Source organism: Lycorma delicatula, chromosome 1 (genome assembly GCF_047948215.1).
Source record: "Lycorma delicatula isolate Av1 chromosome 1, ASM4794821v1, whole genome shotgun sequence".
NCBI classification, from domain to species: Eukaryota; Metazoa; Arthropoda; class Insecta; order Hemiptera; family Fulgoridae; genus Lycorma; species Lycorma delicatula.
In genome coordinates this window covers 272,112,213-272,131,055 of record NC_134455.1, presented here as the reverse complement: position 1 = coordinate 272,131,055, position 18,843 = coordinate 272,112,213, and the positions used below count along the sequence as shown (strand labels likewise).

The window sequence follows — 18,843 nt, the reverse complement described above, 5'->3', positions numbered from 1 at the left end:
AATACTGAAATTAGGAGTAACGATTTTTCGGAACCGCATCTCCTGAATTTTAGTAGCGACGATGATGATCCAGGTCATTCGATTAGTGATACTGACACGGAACAGAAAATAAATGTAGCCGGTTCATTTCTACATCCACATGGAAACGGTAATATATTTCATGAAATCCATTATCGTTCTCCAGTGCAGTTGGATGTTGAAATGCAACCAGCTGTTGAATTTCCTCTCCAAGATGAGGAACTTGACACGGCGGAGTTACAAGAAAATCCAACTGACCGGGCCCAAAATGACGAAATAGTTACAGATGACGAAGGTTACGAGTTGGAAGGTCGTCTGCCGGTTCTTGGAAATCCCTGGTTAGTTTGTACTGATAGGTGTAAATATGACACACTAAACAGTTTGCCTTTTATGGGTCCGGAACCAGGTGCATTTGTAAAGAATCCCGACCTTTTGGCTAAATCCGCTCCTCATAAGAGAGGTCGGCCTAAGAAGCGTCGTAGGAATTTACACAATGTGCCTGAATATATTCCTGATCCCCGTATTCATGGGCAGACGCCGTTTGCCGTATCTATGTTGTTTTTTGGGGCTATCCTTGAAAAAGTAACATCACAAACTAATTTGTATTTTCAAAGCCGTAGACCTGATAGGCCATTACCTAAGGACAGAATTCAAGGTGACGTTAGTCTTGCCCAGATGAAACGTTTCTTTGCAATCATCCTGGAAATGGGTCATACTGTAAGACACACTTTACAAGAATACTGGTCAACTGACGAGGTTTCCCATTTCGCTTGGTTTGGGAATACATTACCGAGAACTGTCTTTCTTCATATTTTGAAGTATTTACACTTCACTAACCAGGATCCACCAATAGAATCAGAAATGCAAACTGGTAACTATGACCGTCTCTGGAGAGTACGCGAAATATTTTAAATTGCTCGTCAGAAATCTCGTGAACTCTGTAATCCACGACAACAAATTGTAGTTGATGAGGTTTTATGCGCCTACAAGGGTAGAGTCTTGTTTCGGCAGTATATACCTAGTAAACGAAAGCGCTTTGGGATAAAGGTTTACAGACTTTTCGATAATTCTGGGTACACATTCGATATGAATGTATATCTCGGGAGACAACGAGAGGAACAAAATGTAAACGAAAAAATTACTGAACGTACAGTTATCAATCTAATTGCAGGTTATGAAAATTGTGGATATCATTTGTATATGGAAATTTTTTTTTCATCCCTGCAATTATATCGACGACTGAAAGATGTGGGAATTCTAGCTTGTGGAACAGCTCGATCCAATCGTGCTGGAATGCCAGCTGAATTCACACGAAACAGACGTAAACAATTAGGTTTGACCAGACACCGGTTAGCCTGTCGTACGACACTGGATGGAATATCTTGTATTCTATTCAATGACAAGCGAATGGTAACACTTCTGTCTTCTATTCATGGGCCTGCTGAAGAGGGTAAATACAGTGTAACAATTCACGGTACAGAAAATGTCGTGAGACCTGTAATGATTGTAGATTACAATAATTATATGGGGGCTGTTGATCAATCTTATCTTCTGTCTTCAAGCTATTACTTACATAGGCGCATGACAAAATGGACGAAAAAACTTTTTTTCCACATTTTTGATATGCTCCTTGTCAATGCTTATACGGCTTACAATAAATAATAAATAATAATAAATAATACGGCAATAAGATGGAGAAGAACCAATCCTTCTGATGGTTTCGAAATGAGGTTTTGAAAGGGCTTGTTTCATCATCTCCTACGAGATTTTCTGCACGAGGATCTAAGAAATCGTGAATTTTTACGTCTTGAAAGTTGTGAAGCAAGACATTTTCCTAAACGTGAGGGAACAAACAGTTTTAGACAATGCGTTGTGTGCTCGGCAAACGGCATTCGCGTAAGATCAGTCTGGAGGTGTGTGGCTTGTGAGGTACCACTCTGTATAGATGGATGCTTTCTCGTGTATCACACACGCCAAAATATCACCAACTAGGGGTAAGAGCTTTTTATTTATAAATTTATTACTTCATTTTATTTGTTTAGGTTATTTATTATTTTTCATCTATTTCATTCTTTTGTTTTTTTGGGGAATCTCCCATATTGCGATTTATATGTTGGTGTAAAAACTAGTGCGCGCTCGTAATTTCTTATTTTATATATTATATATATATAATATATATTACGATTTTATATACATAGTAACATAAAAAATAACTGTTGTTTGTACCGAATAGCTTGTAATTACTGGGGTAATTATTATGCGTTTCATGAACTCTATTGCCCCCCCCCCCCCGTGGCGTGTAACAGCAATACTCTGTTGTAAAAAAAGTTTTTTTACGTAATAAATGCTCTAAGGAAGTCTTATAATTTTTAAAATAAATTTTACATTATATGTAACGCTAAGAAAAAATAAATAACTATAAAAATTTCTCGAAACTGATATGCTAATTAATCTGTAATTTATGACACGGGTTTTTCATCATATTTTGCCAAACTTTCAACCGATTTGCTTGAAAGTATTTTTTTTTTAATCAGCAAACTATGTTTCATAAACACAAATAAAAAAAAAAAAAATTCGCTAATAAAAAACGCGGTAGAAATGCGCAAAAAAAATTCTGCAATTAAATTATTGTAATTTTTGTACGGTTTCAATTTTTTTGTTGTTACAGGCATAAAAAATATCCAATCGTAAGGTTTTTTTTTTGTCAGAATCTGTTAAATCTCGTTAATATACTGTAATTTTTTGAAAATTTTTTCACAAGAGGGTAGCATAAGACTATGAAGAGAGGCAATCAGATACCAACTATTTTTGCCGAGCGCTAAGAAGCGCGGAGCATTGTGATGGGAAAAGGTTAAAATTTAAAACAACCCAGAATTAAGGCATGAGGAAAGATCTGAAAATACACTGTTCCTATAGTAAAAAAAGTGAAGTGATATCAAAGAAAGTAGTTGGTTACTTTCAACATCAGTATAATATTAAGTTTACAAATATTTACAAAATTTGAACGAGCTTACATAAATTTAAAAAATGCAATTTTGTCATTAATACCAGATGCTTGAAAGTCTTGAAATCTCTATGATACTTTTCATGTTCCATCTCATCATCAGGATCTCCCAACTGGTAAACAATTCCGCAAGTTGAACATTCTTTAGCACCAAAGTGCTTTTGCCCAGCATCAATTTGGTACTGATTCTCACTGATAGGGTGCCACTTTTTACCTGATGAATTGCACTGTTTTTTCTCCAGACTATGATTCGTTAAACTGAAATGATAACAAAAAATGAAGTGAAATAAAAGTTCAGTTACAAAGAAAAATTTTAAATGATATAATTGTTTTTAAACAAAGCAGACAAATAAGTACAATTTAAAAAACTCTACATAAATTTAATTTAACATTTGTTTTTAAAAGTAAAGTACTGTGAGAAATACAAATAGAATCTACATAATAAGCAAAATTATTTTTTTCATAGCATATCTAGTCCAATGGCAGTAAGTCTATTCACAACAGATATAATGGATTCAAAAATTTAATTTCAGTAATATTTCATCAATCCACTGTATATAAAAGTATCATATGTATGAGACAAGTATGATTACTTGTGCTGGATTGGATTGGATCATACCCAACTTCAGCTGGTTCTAATTATCAAACTGAAGAAAAGAATGCCCAGTGAAAGAAAGATAAGATTAATTACTCTTGTCTTTCTGAATCCAAATATGATTCTCATATTTTATAAATGACCTTCAAATAGCAACAAAAAAAGGTTCAAATTTTTATCATGGTCACACATTTCCTAAAATCTAGATAAAAAAACCCAATTCTTCAGAAAATAACATCTCATTAATTTTAATAGGCAAACTAATACTGTGAAATTATTGTTACAATGTCAGTAGCATGAAGCTTCTTAGTCAAGATTACAGAGCAGAGGAATAAATTCAATGGTGGCTTAATAAATTTGAGTTGGTTACATTTGTTAGGCTTGAGACCACCATCATAATATGTTCAATGAAAAACCAGCACAAAAAAATATCATTCACTGATAGGACAAAGAGCTTAACAGAAAAGGGAAGCCTACTGAAACAGTCACACATTCAAGATCACCACTGAAACTGTGCGAATAAATATTTGTTTAGTCCAAATCAGTACGGAAGTGTACCCGTTAGAGTTAGGAATTTAATTCAAAATTAACTGTTCACAACATTTAAACAAGATTACTATGCTTTACCTGTTATAAGATTCAGGGATTACATAAAATTTATTCACAGGACAAAATTAAACAATTTGAGTTCAGAACAGAAATTTTAGATAGGTGTAGATCATGATACAGAGATTTTAAACGAGTTTATTTTCATTGGTGACGCCGTTTCTGGAAGAGCATATCGACATTATGTTTGAATATGACACTGAACCTCCTCATGCTGTTATGGAACATCTACGTGACAGTCCAAATGTTAATCCATAGTGTGCAATTGAACGAACTCAGATACGTATTCCCTTATTTTTCTGGAAGAACTATGAGAAACAATTTTATGGACATGTTAGAAGGATGAACAGTGTCACAAGTATCAGAGAATTCCATTCTCATGTCAGATGGAGCTACTCCATATTTTGTCACATTCATGCAGGATTATGTACAAACATTTCCTCAGTGATGGGTCGGATGAAAAGTATACAGCATGGCCTCAATGGTCTCCAGATCTTACCCCTACAGATTTTTATTTGTGGAGTTTTGTCAAGACGATGTAAAGTATGCTCTGTTCAAACAGGAAATTTGGATCATTTAAAAGAACAGATCACCGAAGCTGTTTTGTCAATCACACCAAATGTTCTCTGTCATGTATAGCAAGAAATTGAATACTGTCTTAAAATCTGCAGGACAACTAAAGGAGTGCATATTGACATCTACAGAGCACACAAGATTTTTGGAGTCTCTTCATTTGGATGTACAAGAATAAATATAAATATATACATTAACATACTATTAAAAGTGGTTCTGTAATAATAAAAGCATTTAAGTTGTAAAAAGAACATAAATATCTGGTTGTGCAAATGACAAAGTTATCTTAGGAAGAGGCCTTTGTGGCAGAAATTAAAAAAATTAAATGTGCATTGGATTCATTTAATAATATTATCACTTAAGATACAATAGTTAGTAATAAATAATTTAGAATTATTTTTTGTTAAAACTTCAGATACCAATGGTCAACATAAAATTTGGAACTGAAAAGGGAGTAGTGTTCTGTACAGTATTTTATATGCTGAATCTAAATATGTATTCCAAAACAACCTATCACGTAACGTTCTTAAGTTACAACCCCTTAAATTTTTCTGTTTCACCACTCAGAAAACACAATACATATAAGTTAGTACGTCTGTATATTTGCTTAATCACATCTGATTTATATTGTGATGTATGCTGTAGACCTATATTTGATACATAAGAGACAAATGTCATTTCATGTATAGACATGTCAGTGAGTCAAGTAATGAGTAATTCAACGTGATGAATTTTCTTCAGTATGAGTTCAGCACTTTATATGACTTGCTGTGTTCTTTAGTTGTGGTAGTGGTTTTATCATACACATATTATAAAGATTGTTCCAAAGTGATGCCATAAATTTAGTGAAAGAATTTTATGACAGAACTCTTTAATATTTTATTGAACATCAAAATTTGTTAAGTTGTGTGTGTTTCGCACTGTGTTTATATTGCACTCTACGGTGAAACAGTTTTTATGAAGTATTTTAAGTAATTAAGTATTTATAAATTAAAACTTAATTATTTTTATAATTAAGTATTTCTGTAATATTTCAGTTTACTTTCATTCATTAAAACATTTTGAATTTTACAATGAATAAAAATCAGGCTTGTAAAAATTCTCCAAATATTTTTTATTATGTTTGCAGAGAATTCATTACGAAGTCAACAAAAACCAGTATCGAATCTGCTGAAAATTGCTTACAAACATTATTTTGACTATCCCTTGGAAGACCAAAATTAATCCTGGGCTCATGTAGCATGCATCAAGTACAATGTTAAATTAACACAGTGGTTAAAAGGAAGAGTATTTGCCTTTTGGCGTACCTATGATTTGGTGAGAGCCTACTAACCACTATGACTGCTACTTTTGCTTTGTAATGGTTTCAATTCAAACAATAAAAGCAGTATTGCATACCCAAATGTTCATTCAGCTATGAGACCAGTACTTCATAGTGTTGATTTCCCAATTCTGATCACTCCAACTTCTTGAAGAGATTTCTGATTCCCCAGAAGGCTCAACATCAGTTTAACTCAACTCAAATCAGTTTACCCCAGGAAAGGAAAATGTCAATATTTCCCTTGTCAAAGCAGATCGTATTATTTTACCCACCTCTACACATAAAACTAGGCCTGATGAAGAATTTTGTAAAACTATTAGAAAATAGTTTTTCACAATTAAGTGAAGCCAAATTAAAAGAGGGAATATTCATCGGGCCACAAATAAGAAAATTAATTCGTGAAAATATATTTGACAGCAAACTGAATCCTAAAGAATTAGAATTATAGAAGTCATTCAAAGGTCTCATTACTGGTTTTCTTGTAAACAATAAAGCTGAAAATCATGATCAGCTTATAAATGAACTCTTAGTGAACTACAAAAATTTAGTCTGCAGAATGTCATTGAAAATTCATTTTTTATATTCTCATTTAAACTTTTTCCCTTTAAACTTGGGTGATATCAGCGACAAACAAGGAAAAAGATTCCATCAAGATACAGGGTAATTCAGAGAAACTAAAAATTTTGAAAGTTGTGTTGGTAGCCGTGGGCGATTGGTACCACTTGATAAGTGGCGCCAGCCTCTCTAACCTAACCTGCCATCTAGTTGTCATGGATCCTTGGAGTGGTGCGCAACGTGCATTTGCTATCAAAGCGTTTTACAAAAACAATGACAGTGTGGAGGGAGTGCGTAATTTCGCCGTCATTTTAATCTGGGATGGCACGACCGTGTTCCATCAGCACATGCAATTAAAACATGGATATCTAATTTTGAGGAAACTGGTTCGGCAATGAAAAAGAAACCTCCAGGCCATGAGCGAACCGTCCGTACACCACAGAATGTTCAAGCTTTACAAGATGCTGTCACACGAAGTCCACATCGGTCATAACGTCGTCTCTCAGCATCTTCACAATTGCATAGTTCAAGTGTTCAAAGAATGTTAGTGAAGGACTCGCAATTCCATCCATACAAGTTGCAGATCGTCCAGGAACTGAAACCGAATGATGCAGTTGTGAACACAATTCTGTAATGTAATGTTTCAGAAGATAAAAAATGATAACGAAGAGTTTGTTCACGAACTGTGGATATCAGACGAAGGGCATTTCCACCTCAGTGGATTTGTTAACAAGCAAAATTTCAGATACTGGGGACAAGAAAATCATACGCAGCTACACCAGCGTCCGTTGCACAATTAAAATTTCCAGTTTCTTTGAATCACCCTTTATAATGCAGCTGGAACAACATTATCAAGACAGATGGGATGAATCTATGACGAGTATCTATTGCTGGATGATAAAAAGAGAAAACTTGAGTGAACACAAAAGGAAAATAAGGAAAAAGAAATTAAGGTAAACTTAAATGTCTGCAAAACAAAGGTACTAATTTTAATTATGTAAGAAGTTTCTTAATATTTTGAAGGATCATAACTAAAAATCTGAGGATGATGAAAAAAAATGATTTCATTTTAAGGTTCAGCATAAAAAATACATTCTAATTCAACTACTTTTATCTCAATTCTAATTTTTTTTTTCTTTTACCAGTGTATTTAATTCAGTTGAGTTAAACATTTAAAAAATGTATTTTTACAAGCGATTCAGAGAGATTTATTTTGAATTAAAGGCTGTGAACTTAATATATTTTATGCTAATTTTACAGTTATATTTTGTCTGAGAATTTTAAAGTATGTTAATTTTGAATAGTGTTCAAAATTTACATAATGAAAATTTAGAAAATTAATAATTATAATTATTATATTATTAATTAGAGAAAATTAAGAAAATGTCTTTAGGGACTAGGATTCAAGAATAATTATACAATTACTGTACAAGAAGCTAAACTTAAAAAATGAATATTTGCGCTATTACAAGAAACTTTTACTTACTAAACACAGTTTTTCAACATTAGGGGTAAATCTATTTAATTAATACAGCATTGAATGAATACATTATTTTAACAGCATGAAGTGGACTAAATTAAACTTATTTTGTAATTATGTATGGACTACACCTGTGAATCAGTAACAGATTAGATTATTAATCAGTTTATTGTAATTTATAATACTGTAAAATTATTGAGTATGTAAAAGCATTATTCATATTACCTGCTGTCGTATTTTATAAACGTGAAACAAAGAGGAAATGTAAGTTTTAAATAGTTTTTAAGATAGCTGGCATTAAATCTAAAAGATCATAATTTTGAAAATATATACTTTTTTTCAAATAATGTTTGAAGGTTACTTACAAAATGTATTAACAAAATTTGGATTCAATATTTTTAGTACAAAAAAGATGGAAGGGAACAACAAAAGGTTGAACAAAGTATTATTATATTAGCTGCAAGGCGAACCATAGGCACACCTCTGCAGTTAGCCCCTCTGGGCGGATTGCCCTGGTGGGTGGCCTCTTGAATGCCATTATTATTAGGTGTCCAAAACTGATTACCTCTTATGTAAAAATGTTTTTTTTTTTTAATAATGAAAATTGATCCAGGAAAAGAGAAAAAATATCAGCAAATCTTTCCAATTAAATTTGGTTTGGATCGGTTTAGGCATTTATTAAAGATTGCAAACTCTCAACATTTTCATCAAGATCCACAATATCCATGTGCAAATTCACTCAATACGTGGATGGGAAACTTAAAAATAAAATAAATTAATCAATCTATTATTTATATATTATATACAATTTAAGAAGCAAATTATCGTAATACAAAACTAACCTTCCTTGACAACAACAAACAAAATGTTGGCTTCAAAATCAATAAATCACTAAGGAGGATAAAAGGATTCAAAATTCTTCTTTTGCCTTTACTGTTTACCATTTGATCTAACCCATGTGTTTTTCCTATATGTATGTTTAATTGTAACTACAAGGCCAAAATAAAATCTTATATGATTCTAAATGGATATTCGACAGTATTTTCAGTATCAACTGATTTGTATTGAAAATAGTTGTGTTTTAAGATCTGCTACGATATTGACTGAATGAATTACAGTAGTAAAATTTATTAATTTATTTTATAATTATTACAAGACTGACTAACAATACAGCATTAGACAAATTTATTCAATAAGATTAACAGAAAAAGTGAGAATTTTTTAAAGAGTAAAAGAAAGAATGAAAATTTATAAAGTAAAAAGGCGAAAAATTTTTATTTTTACAAATAAAAAGGAGGAAATGAAACCTGAGTCTTAACATAAATTATAAATTATTTATGTATTACATTTAATTTATGAAACTAACCTTCTGACAAAATGTCAATGGATTCTGATGACCAAAAATGTTGAATAATATTTCCACCTTGGATCAGTACCTCGGCTAGAGGTTTAATTATTCTAAATATTTCATTATTAGTAGGTTCATTCAAATAAATAAAAGTCTTTATTTTGTTTATAATACAAACTATTTTTATTATGATCTTTGAACTTGTAATTCATATATATAAAACATTATTGTACTAATTAATTTAATTCGTAATAAACACATGGTGAGTCTTTGAAGGATGGAACAAGACTGAATAACAGTAGAGCATTAGACAAATTCATTTAATAAAAGTAACAAAAAACGTGAGAATTTATAGAAGAAAAAATAAAGAGTAAAGATTTAGAAACTGTAAGAAAAAAGTGAAAAATTTTTATTTTTACAAATAAAGAGGGAGGAAATGAAACCTGTCTTAACATAAATAATCAATTTTATGAAGAAAAACAATCAAACAAATAACATATATATCGATATATATATGCGATATATAATAATATAATAAGTGTACACCTGACCACCACAAAGTGTGTACTAACGAATTGAAATTTTCTGCTAGCGATAGATACATTTCAGTGCTAAGCTAAGGGGAACACACACACAGACAGACACACATAAAAATGCCGTTTAGTAGGGTAGGATCTACGTATGTTCATGTGAAATCTTTTCTTCAGCGTTATATAGAATCATTTTCCTAAGTTTAGCCTTAACAAATATCCTGCATATGAATGTCATTCATATTTATACAGAAATAAAATCTCTTTTGGCAGATATATTTTATAAATAAATTAATAAATAAACAGCCTAACAATAAAGTAATAAAACAGAATTCATCAATTGATGGACATACCTCATTCCTTGACAACCATCTATCTGTCTTTGTTCATAATTATAATTTTTAAAAGCTTATTAAATTAATGCAGTAGCATAAAAAAAAATGGGGAATACTTTTGCTAATGATAGTTTACAGTTGTCAATTTTATAGTTTGAGCTGATTAAAATAACTATAGCCAAAATAACAATAAAATTTATTTTAATATTTTACTTTATTCTTAATTCTTCGTGTTTTAATTATAAACACATGCATGCATGCGCGCTCGCTTGCTCACTCACCCACCCCATATATATATATAAATAATTTTTTTTTTTAACAGAATACCTACTCTATTAGCTTAGTACGTTTCTCAAATAACGGAAATAATTGTTTTGGAGTTGTTTCAGAATTTTCTTTACATGGTGAATCTAAGATATCTAGTGACTGCACATTTTTATCTGAAATGAAAAACTACAGGTTAATTATAAATTATGAAAATAAACGTATTTTAATCAAAAGTAATTTTGTGATGTTTCTCTTCATGACAATCAATAGTGAAAATTATGTTTAACTTGAAATTAAATTTTTAATAACAACCTGAATCAAATTTATTGATTACTTGTGTTGCGTACATTTGTAGCCATCTTCAGCGATTGGTGTTGCTACTGTGCAGTTGATGTTAATGGAGTTAAAAAAAAGAGACTTCAAATCACAAACGCACTGCATGACCATATCCTGAATACATAAATTCTTAACTACAAAAATCACTTACAATAACATCAGAGTGAAAGACAATATAATCTTTCATCCATCATTGAAATCTGCCACTTAAGTGACTGAAAACATTATATGACTTTTTAAACATTACATTAAAATAAAAGTAGGTTTGGTTAGTCATTAAAAACTTTTACAGAAACTCTCACTTCTCACAAACACCCTTAAAAATAAAGTTGACATTTTAAAACCAGGATGAATCCACTCAGCTCTACAGGTATCATGGACTAACCTCTTATGCTGTACTGAATGACCTGCCAGTCGTTCATAATCAGTTAAAAAAAATTCCAAATATTAGATTTTAGGTAGCCATGTTGTCTTTAATCCAGCTACCTCTCAGGCCAAAAATTTAAACTAAAAACACTGTTCAGAACAGTCTTAACAAGTACACTTGTGTACATAAGTTTCTGATTTAACAGAGTAAAAGATTTTCAGTGCATTTTTTAAATTTGTTTTTGCAGTTAAATCTTTGAAATTTCATCAATACTTCTCTGGGATAAAAATACTAAGAATATGTTCACTCATATTTACTTACATTTAGTGTATCTGTTTTGTTTTTACCACAAATCAGTTAGTTATTTATTTACAAAATCTTATTTTTGAAAAATAATTTTTTTTAACTTTGACACCTATACTAATCAATAGAATTTACGAGTTTTATCTCAGTAAAATAAAATCCTCATTTTTGTAAGATACTTTTGCTAAACTACTCATAATTCTATCTTTACATATTTTTACATCAGTACATTGCTACCTCTCTCCCTAGACAACTGCTGCAAACTAGTTTTATCAATGTATAGAAAATTCTATGCAGTAAAGAAATTCTCAATAACTGTGTGGATAGTAACACCTATTTTAATTCAATAAAATCACTTAATATAAATCACATCTTTTTCAAAGTTAAAGTTAAAGTTAACTACTTAAAAATACTGATTGCTATCAAATGTACTGACTATAACAAGTGAAGAGTGAATCAGGAGTAATCTGAAAAGGTTTTATTATTGTAGCAACATGTGACATAGATTTATTTATATTGTATTTAACTGAAACGCTAATTTAATGTATTATTTAGTTTAAAAAAGTAATATTTTAATTAATAAAATAATTTATTTACTTTTTTTAAGCTACGAGTATCTACATCCTTCTTAACATTTTGTAAAGCATTTTCAAAGTATGATTCAAAGAGTTTCCTCCACATTTGTTATCCAACTGATGAGATAAATATAACTTAATTATTCCCCAGAATGAGTTGTCGGGTATTAAAAGTCAGGGCTTTATGGTGGTCATTGGGTCTTTGAAATGGAGGCCAATGATTCTTGAAACCACGGCCAATCCAGCAACCTGGAAACTGTTCATTTAGAAATCATACATTTGAAGAACAAATAGAGTTGGAGCCCCATCTTGCTGTATCCAGACACATTTCATGATACCATTCTCTTGCAGTTGAGCTATTAACCATCTTTCCAACATTTGCAAATAAGAATCACCAATTACATACTCTTCAAAAAAATATGGTCCTAACAAATATTGCGATGTCACTCTGGCCCTTATGATGACATGTAGGAATTCCTTTCCAGCTCAAATGCAAAATGAGGACTCACCTTAGCTCAGAAAACCCAATTCCTGGTTCATGAGCTGCAATAAATTGCTCATTTAAAAAAAAATACACTTCTGAATGGGGTACTGCACTTGGGATAATCATTCTAATAAAGCACAGTAGGATGCAGCATACTGCATATCACACTATATATCCATCCAATAATTCATTCACATAAGTTGATTGAAATGATATAACTCACTTGTTTATAACAGATGTACTTGAATACTGCTAAATTGATTAGGCAATGGTGACACATGTTTGCTCATATTTTCTTTCATCCCTACATTGTCTTTAACACTGATAGAAGCAAACGTATGTCTCTCTCAAACATTGTTTTCCCAAGTGTCACCATTCATGCACTTCATATTCACCAGCCGCTCCTCAACACTACTACTGTGTCCAATCATATCAGCTACGAGTTTGTTGTAAGAGAGCAAGTGAGTGTCCTAAGTGACCTTTAAAACAGGGATGCTAACCATGGTAAAGAAATTACTTCTAGCAACTGAATTCTGTGCATTTTCAAAACAGTGGCAAAATGTTAACTGCAGAATATAGCACAAAAACTTCCCAACCCCACTAGCAACATGTTAACTGCAGGATGAGAAAAAGGATTTCCCCAACCCCATTAGCAACATCTTAATTGCAGGATGGGACATGAGGACTTCGTTTACATACTATACAGCACATACTTCTTTAAAAAAAAATTATAGTTAACTGCTTTCCAAAAAGAAGTTAATTAGAGTGTACCCAATTGTACATTATGGTCTGCAATATTAATGAACACAATACACAATTTGTAAAAAAAAAAAAAAAGAGCTAATTCAGAAAAATGCTCAAATTACATTTTCAAAGTTAAAACAGCAATAAGATTTTAGAAATTATTGGTTTGAATGACTTTGTAGGAAATATAGATTGACATATTAATGAATACTATAATAAAAAACATTTCCAAATGCAAATAAAATTCTCCTAAAATTTAAGATAAAAATTTCTTATAGATTCAGTCTCCTCCAACAAATCCTTTTTAAAAAAATGATTAAATATTAAAAAATGAATAATAGAGGAAATCTTTACCTGGAACATCAGGATTTTATTGCTGCTGTATATTAGTTAACATTTTTACAAAAAAATATACAATTTAAGAGAATTTGAATACACCTAATTTGTACTGTAATGAAAGTTATGTAAACAAGGATTAAAATCTTTGGAACAAAAATATATGGTTTCCGACCCGGAAAATAATTTTTTGACTTAGTTTATGATCAGATATTTAGAACCGCATGTGCTTTCTTTCTTTTTCCTGTTTAGCCTCCGGTAACTACCGTTTAGATAATTTTTCAGAGGATGAATGAGGATGATATGTATGAGTGTAAATGAAGTGTTAGTCTTGTACATTCTCAGTTCGACCATTCCTGAGATGTGTGGTTAATTGAAACCCAACCACCAAAGAACACCGGTATCCACGATCTAGTATTCAAATCCATGTAAACATATCTGGCTTTACTAGGACTTGAACGCAGTAATTCTCAAATTCCAAATCAGCTGATTTGGGAAGACGCGTTAACCACTAGACCAACCTGGTGGGTAAGAACCACCTGTGCTAGTTAATACATGTACACAATAATACATATTTTAAAATAACACTACAGATACAACACACTACTCCAATCAGTCATTATAGAACAAGGTTAGAATATGTAAGAACTATTGCTTGCCTATTTATTAGTTAAATAAAGAATGTTTCTTATTACTAATAATTTTAAAGCTTTTTTTAAAATTAGTTTAGATCATTGATTCTGAAAGTGGTCCAGGTGGTCCACGGGAGACTCTACGGGGGTCTACGTTGGCGTGACAAAAAAATGGGGGTTCACAATTCGTAAGTGGGGGTCCACGAAAATTCATCTGGTTTCGATAGTGAAGAACTAAAATGTTGGCTTGACTTTGCGTATCAATCTAGGCAGATAATGTTTTGAGAAGCTCAGCGACTGTTACTTGTAAAAACTTGCATATTCCATATTCAGTACAATGAAGGTGACGAGACTTGCAAAGCGCCGCCGCCACCCGCAATGCTTGTTCAGACGTACAAAGGGACGAAATACGACTTGTGGTGTGTGTGCTAGCAATCTTGCATGAACTTGTTTGATTCTTCACTAATATAAATACGATTGCCAAAGATAAACGTTACTCATTTGTTTCCGGAATTTCTAAACGAAAAGTAAAGTGAATAGATGTTAGTGTTTGCCAGTGTCGGAAAAAGTAGTAAGTACTTACCTGCTTTTTTGTTATACTTACTTTTATTTTATTTATTGTTTATTTATTTATTTGACAATTTATTGTACACGTCAGTAAACAAAAAATGTACAAATTACAAAAAATATGTAGGTACAAAAGGCGAGGTTTATTCCTAAAAGAAATCTCTTCCAACCCACCTCCGATAAAGATATATTTATGTTGTAATAAGTATATTTGTAATGTTTGCGTGTAGTAGGTACGTATTAAAAATTAAATACTGAACAGAGCCATTATTAGAGACTTCCCTAAAACAACAGAGATCCGAGAAAGGTTGAACTTTTTGTCCCTACTTTATTAGTAATATTTTTTTTTACCCAACTGTGTGGTGGTTCACTAATAATTATATACATTTTTTATACAACGTGTTACAGAATAAGGGTTACAACTGGGAAATGTTATGTTCAGCCATTTTCATAAAACTTTATTATGGATCTTACAGATTTTTTGCTTTTAATAATTAGAATCAGTTTGCCACTGGTAATTTATTTCATTGCAATAATTAATTAATCCTATTCTGTTAAAATAGTCATATCCTGTTAAGTAAGACCGCCTTGAGATTACTAAAACAAAGTTTTTTTTTATTTACTGGTAGGTAACTGATACGAAACATGGCTGAATCTAAGAAGAAATGTCGACTGTACAGTGTTGATTATTTAAAATTTGGATTTCTTCCATCAAAGGCAGACAAGCAATTGCCTATATGCCTTTTGTGCAGCAAAATTTTGAGCAATGACTCTATGAAACCGTCGAAGCTCGAAGATCATCTAAGAAGGTGTCATCCTAATAAAATAGGTAAAGATTTGAAATATTTTCAAACATTGAAGGAAAAATATGAAAAGAGACCTACCGTGCACAGTATGTTCGCTTCAGCGTCTGAAAGTAACGATGATGGCTTGCGGGCATCGTACAATATTTCATTACTTATAGCGCACCATTGGAAAACCGCACACCATTGGAGAACAGTTCATTTTATCCGCTGTTGAAGAGGTTTTAAAAACTGTTCTGCACAAATCTCCATTTGACATAGTCAACAAATTCCTTTGAGTAACAACACTGTACAAAGACGTATTGATGAAATGAGCACTGATATTGAAAGTTTCTTGTGTAATTATCTGCAAACAACTCATTTTTCTATTCAACTGGACGAGTCAACTTTACCTGGTAATGAAGCATTATTATTAACATATGTTCGATTTGTTATGGACGAAGAAATTCATGAAGAGCTACTATTCGCGAAAACTTTGGAGACGGACACTAAAGGTGAATCAGTATTTAATGACTTGAGTGAGTTTTTTAACGAAAAATCAATTCTATTCACAAACGTCATTTCGGTGGCAACAGATGGAGCTCCTGTCATAGTCGGGCGATATCGTGGGTTTATAAGCCATCTTAAAAGAATTATACCAGAGGTAACTGCATTCACTGTGTCATCCACCGACAACACCTAGTAGCGAAAAATCTAAGTGATAGATTGCACCAATCGCTTCAACTTGTAATTAATGCTGTTAAACAAGATAAGAAGCAATGCATTGAATACGTGTGTATTTGCCCAATTGTGCAATGAAAATGATGAAGACTTCCAACGATTGCTCTTACATACTGAAGTACGCTGGTTGTCGAAAGGTGCATGTTTAACAAGATTTTACTCGTTTTTTGAGTCAGTTTTAGAGTTTCTGGAAGGTAAAAATTCAGATTTAAAAGAAAACCTGATCACTTTGAAAGCTGACATCGCATATTTGACAGATTTGTTCAAAAAATTTAATGACATTAACTTACAATTACAAGGGGGCAGTCTCAATTTAATAAAAACAAAGGGTGTAATTTCAGCTTTTCTTGGAAAATTGAAATTTATGAAGCAAAATATTCATCGGCGCGTATTTTCCCAGTTTTCAAACTTGTCACAGGTAGAATGCCTTGATGAGGATATTCAGACATACGTTAAATATTTAATTGCCCTGCATGATGACTTCAAAATCAGATTTGAAGATATTCTGAGGATGGAAATACCACCATGGATCATAAATCGATTTAATGAAACGGAAGTGGAGAATGTGATATTACAAGAGGAGCTACTCGAGCTTAGCACTAATGAGGAGCTGAAGGTGAAATTTAAAAGAGGGTATCAAACATTTTGGCTGCAGGCAGAAATACCAGAAAAATATCCTGGACTGTGGGGAATTGCGAGAAAGCTTTTTCGTCATATCTTGTCGAAAAAAGTTTTAGTGTCGTTACAAACCTTTTATGAAAAAAAAAGGAGCAGATTCAATATCACAGAACAGGGAGATTTGCGCTTATTCCTAACAAAACTGAAGCCCAAATATTGATAATTTGCTGTCAATCCATCAAGTACATCCCTCCCATTAAAACTGTAACTATTTTGTGATTGTCATTGTAGAAGTTACATTACGTTATTAATGTTTAATTTTAATTATATTACGACAATTTTATTATATTGCATTGCAATATAACTATACTAATTAATAGTGTAATGATTACATATTTGAATAAATGCAACACAAAAAATATACTATTTTTCTTTTGCTTTTTACCACTCTGAATGGGAAGTTTTCTAAATAAAATAAGTGAGAATTGATTGCTTTCTTGTGCTGTGAGTAGATGTCAAAAATGTAAAGTTGGATGGAAGCATTTTTTTTTATTGGCCAACTTTACTTTTTTGACATCCACTCACAGCACAGTCAATCAAAAATTAACCAATCAATTCTCACTTTTTTTTCGGAAGCTGTTACTTCGTGGAACTCAGCCGCAAAGCAAATTTTCATAGTGAGATCTAATCTTCACATTTTCCGTCGACTGGAAATATGGTAGAAATGTAGCTTCAGGGGGTCCACCGGAACCAGCAAAATTTTGAAAGTGGTCTATGAGAAAAATAAGTTTGGGAACCTCTGGTTTAGATTATTAGGAAATGTAATCTAAATAGTTTTACAAGGTAAATGAAAACATATGAATTTAACTAAATTAGAGCCTAAAATCATTACTAGATACAACACATTTAATCCATCTTTATAGTAGACAACAATCCTGGTTCCGGGAGACATTTGTTTGTAATCGCAAACATTACAAATATACTTATTACAACATAAATATATCTTTATCGGAGGTGGGTTGGAAGAAATTTCTTTTAGGAATAAGCCTCGCCTTTTGTACCCACGTATTTTTTTGTAATTTGTGCACTTTTTGTTTTTTCTGACGTGTACAATAAATTGTCAAATAAATAAATAAAATAAAAGTAAGTATAACAAAAAAGCAGGTAAGTACTTACTACTTTTTCCGATACTGGCAAACACTAACATCTATTCACTTTACTTTTCGTTTCGAAATTCGGGAAACAAATGAGTAACGTTTATCTTTGGCAATCGTATTTATATTAGTGAAGAATCAAACAAGTTCAAGCAAGATTGCTAGCACACACACCACAAGTCGTATTTCGTCCCTTTGCACGTCTGAACAAGCGTTGCGGACGGCGGCGGCGCTTTGCAAGTCTCGACACCTTTGTTGTACTGAATATGGAATATGTGAGTTTTTACAAGTACCAGTCGCTGAGCTTCTCAAAACATTATCTGCCTAGATTGATACGCAAAGTCAAGCCAACATTTTAGTTCTTCACTATCGAATCCAGATGAATTTTCGTGGACCCCCGCTTACGAATTGTGAACCCCCATTTTTTTGTCACGCCAACGTAGACCCCTGTAGACCCCTGGGGGTCCACCTGGACCACTTTGGGAATCAATGTCCTAGATGATAAAAACAGAATTAAAGTAGGCTGGCATTCTTGCCATATAGAAGTTAGATCTGATCTGAAATGTTATAAA

General features: G+C 32.1%; 1 protein-coding gene across 1 annotated transcript in view; it reads right to left on the bottom strand.

Moving 5' to 3' along the window:
* LOC142331708 (uncharacterized) overlaps positions 1-18,843 on the bottom strand; it is a 54,599-nt gene that overhangs the window by 14,167 nt on the left and 21,589 nt on the right. Inside the window, exons 4-5 of the mRNA XM_075377749.1 lie at positions 10,697-10,805; positions 3,067-3,280 (exon numbers count right to left, since the gene is read on the bottom strand). Of these exons, the coding sequence (XP_075233864.1) occupies positions 3,067-3,280; positions 10,697-10,805 (323 nt within the window). The remainder of the gene's footprint in view (positions 1-3,066; positions 3,281-10,696; positions 10,806-18,843) is intronic.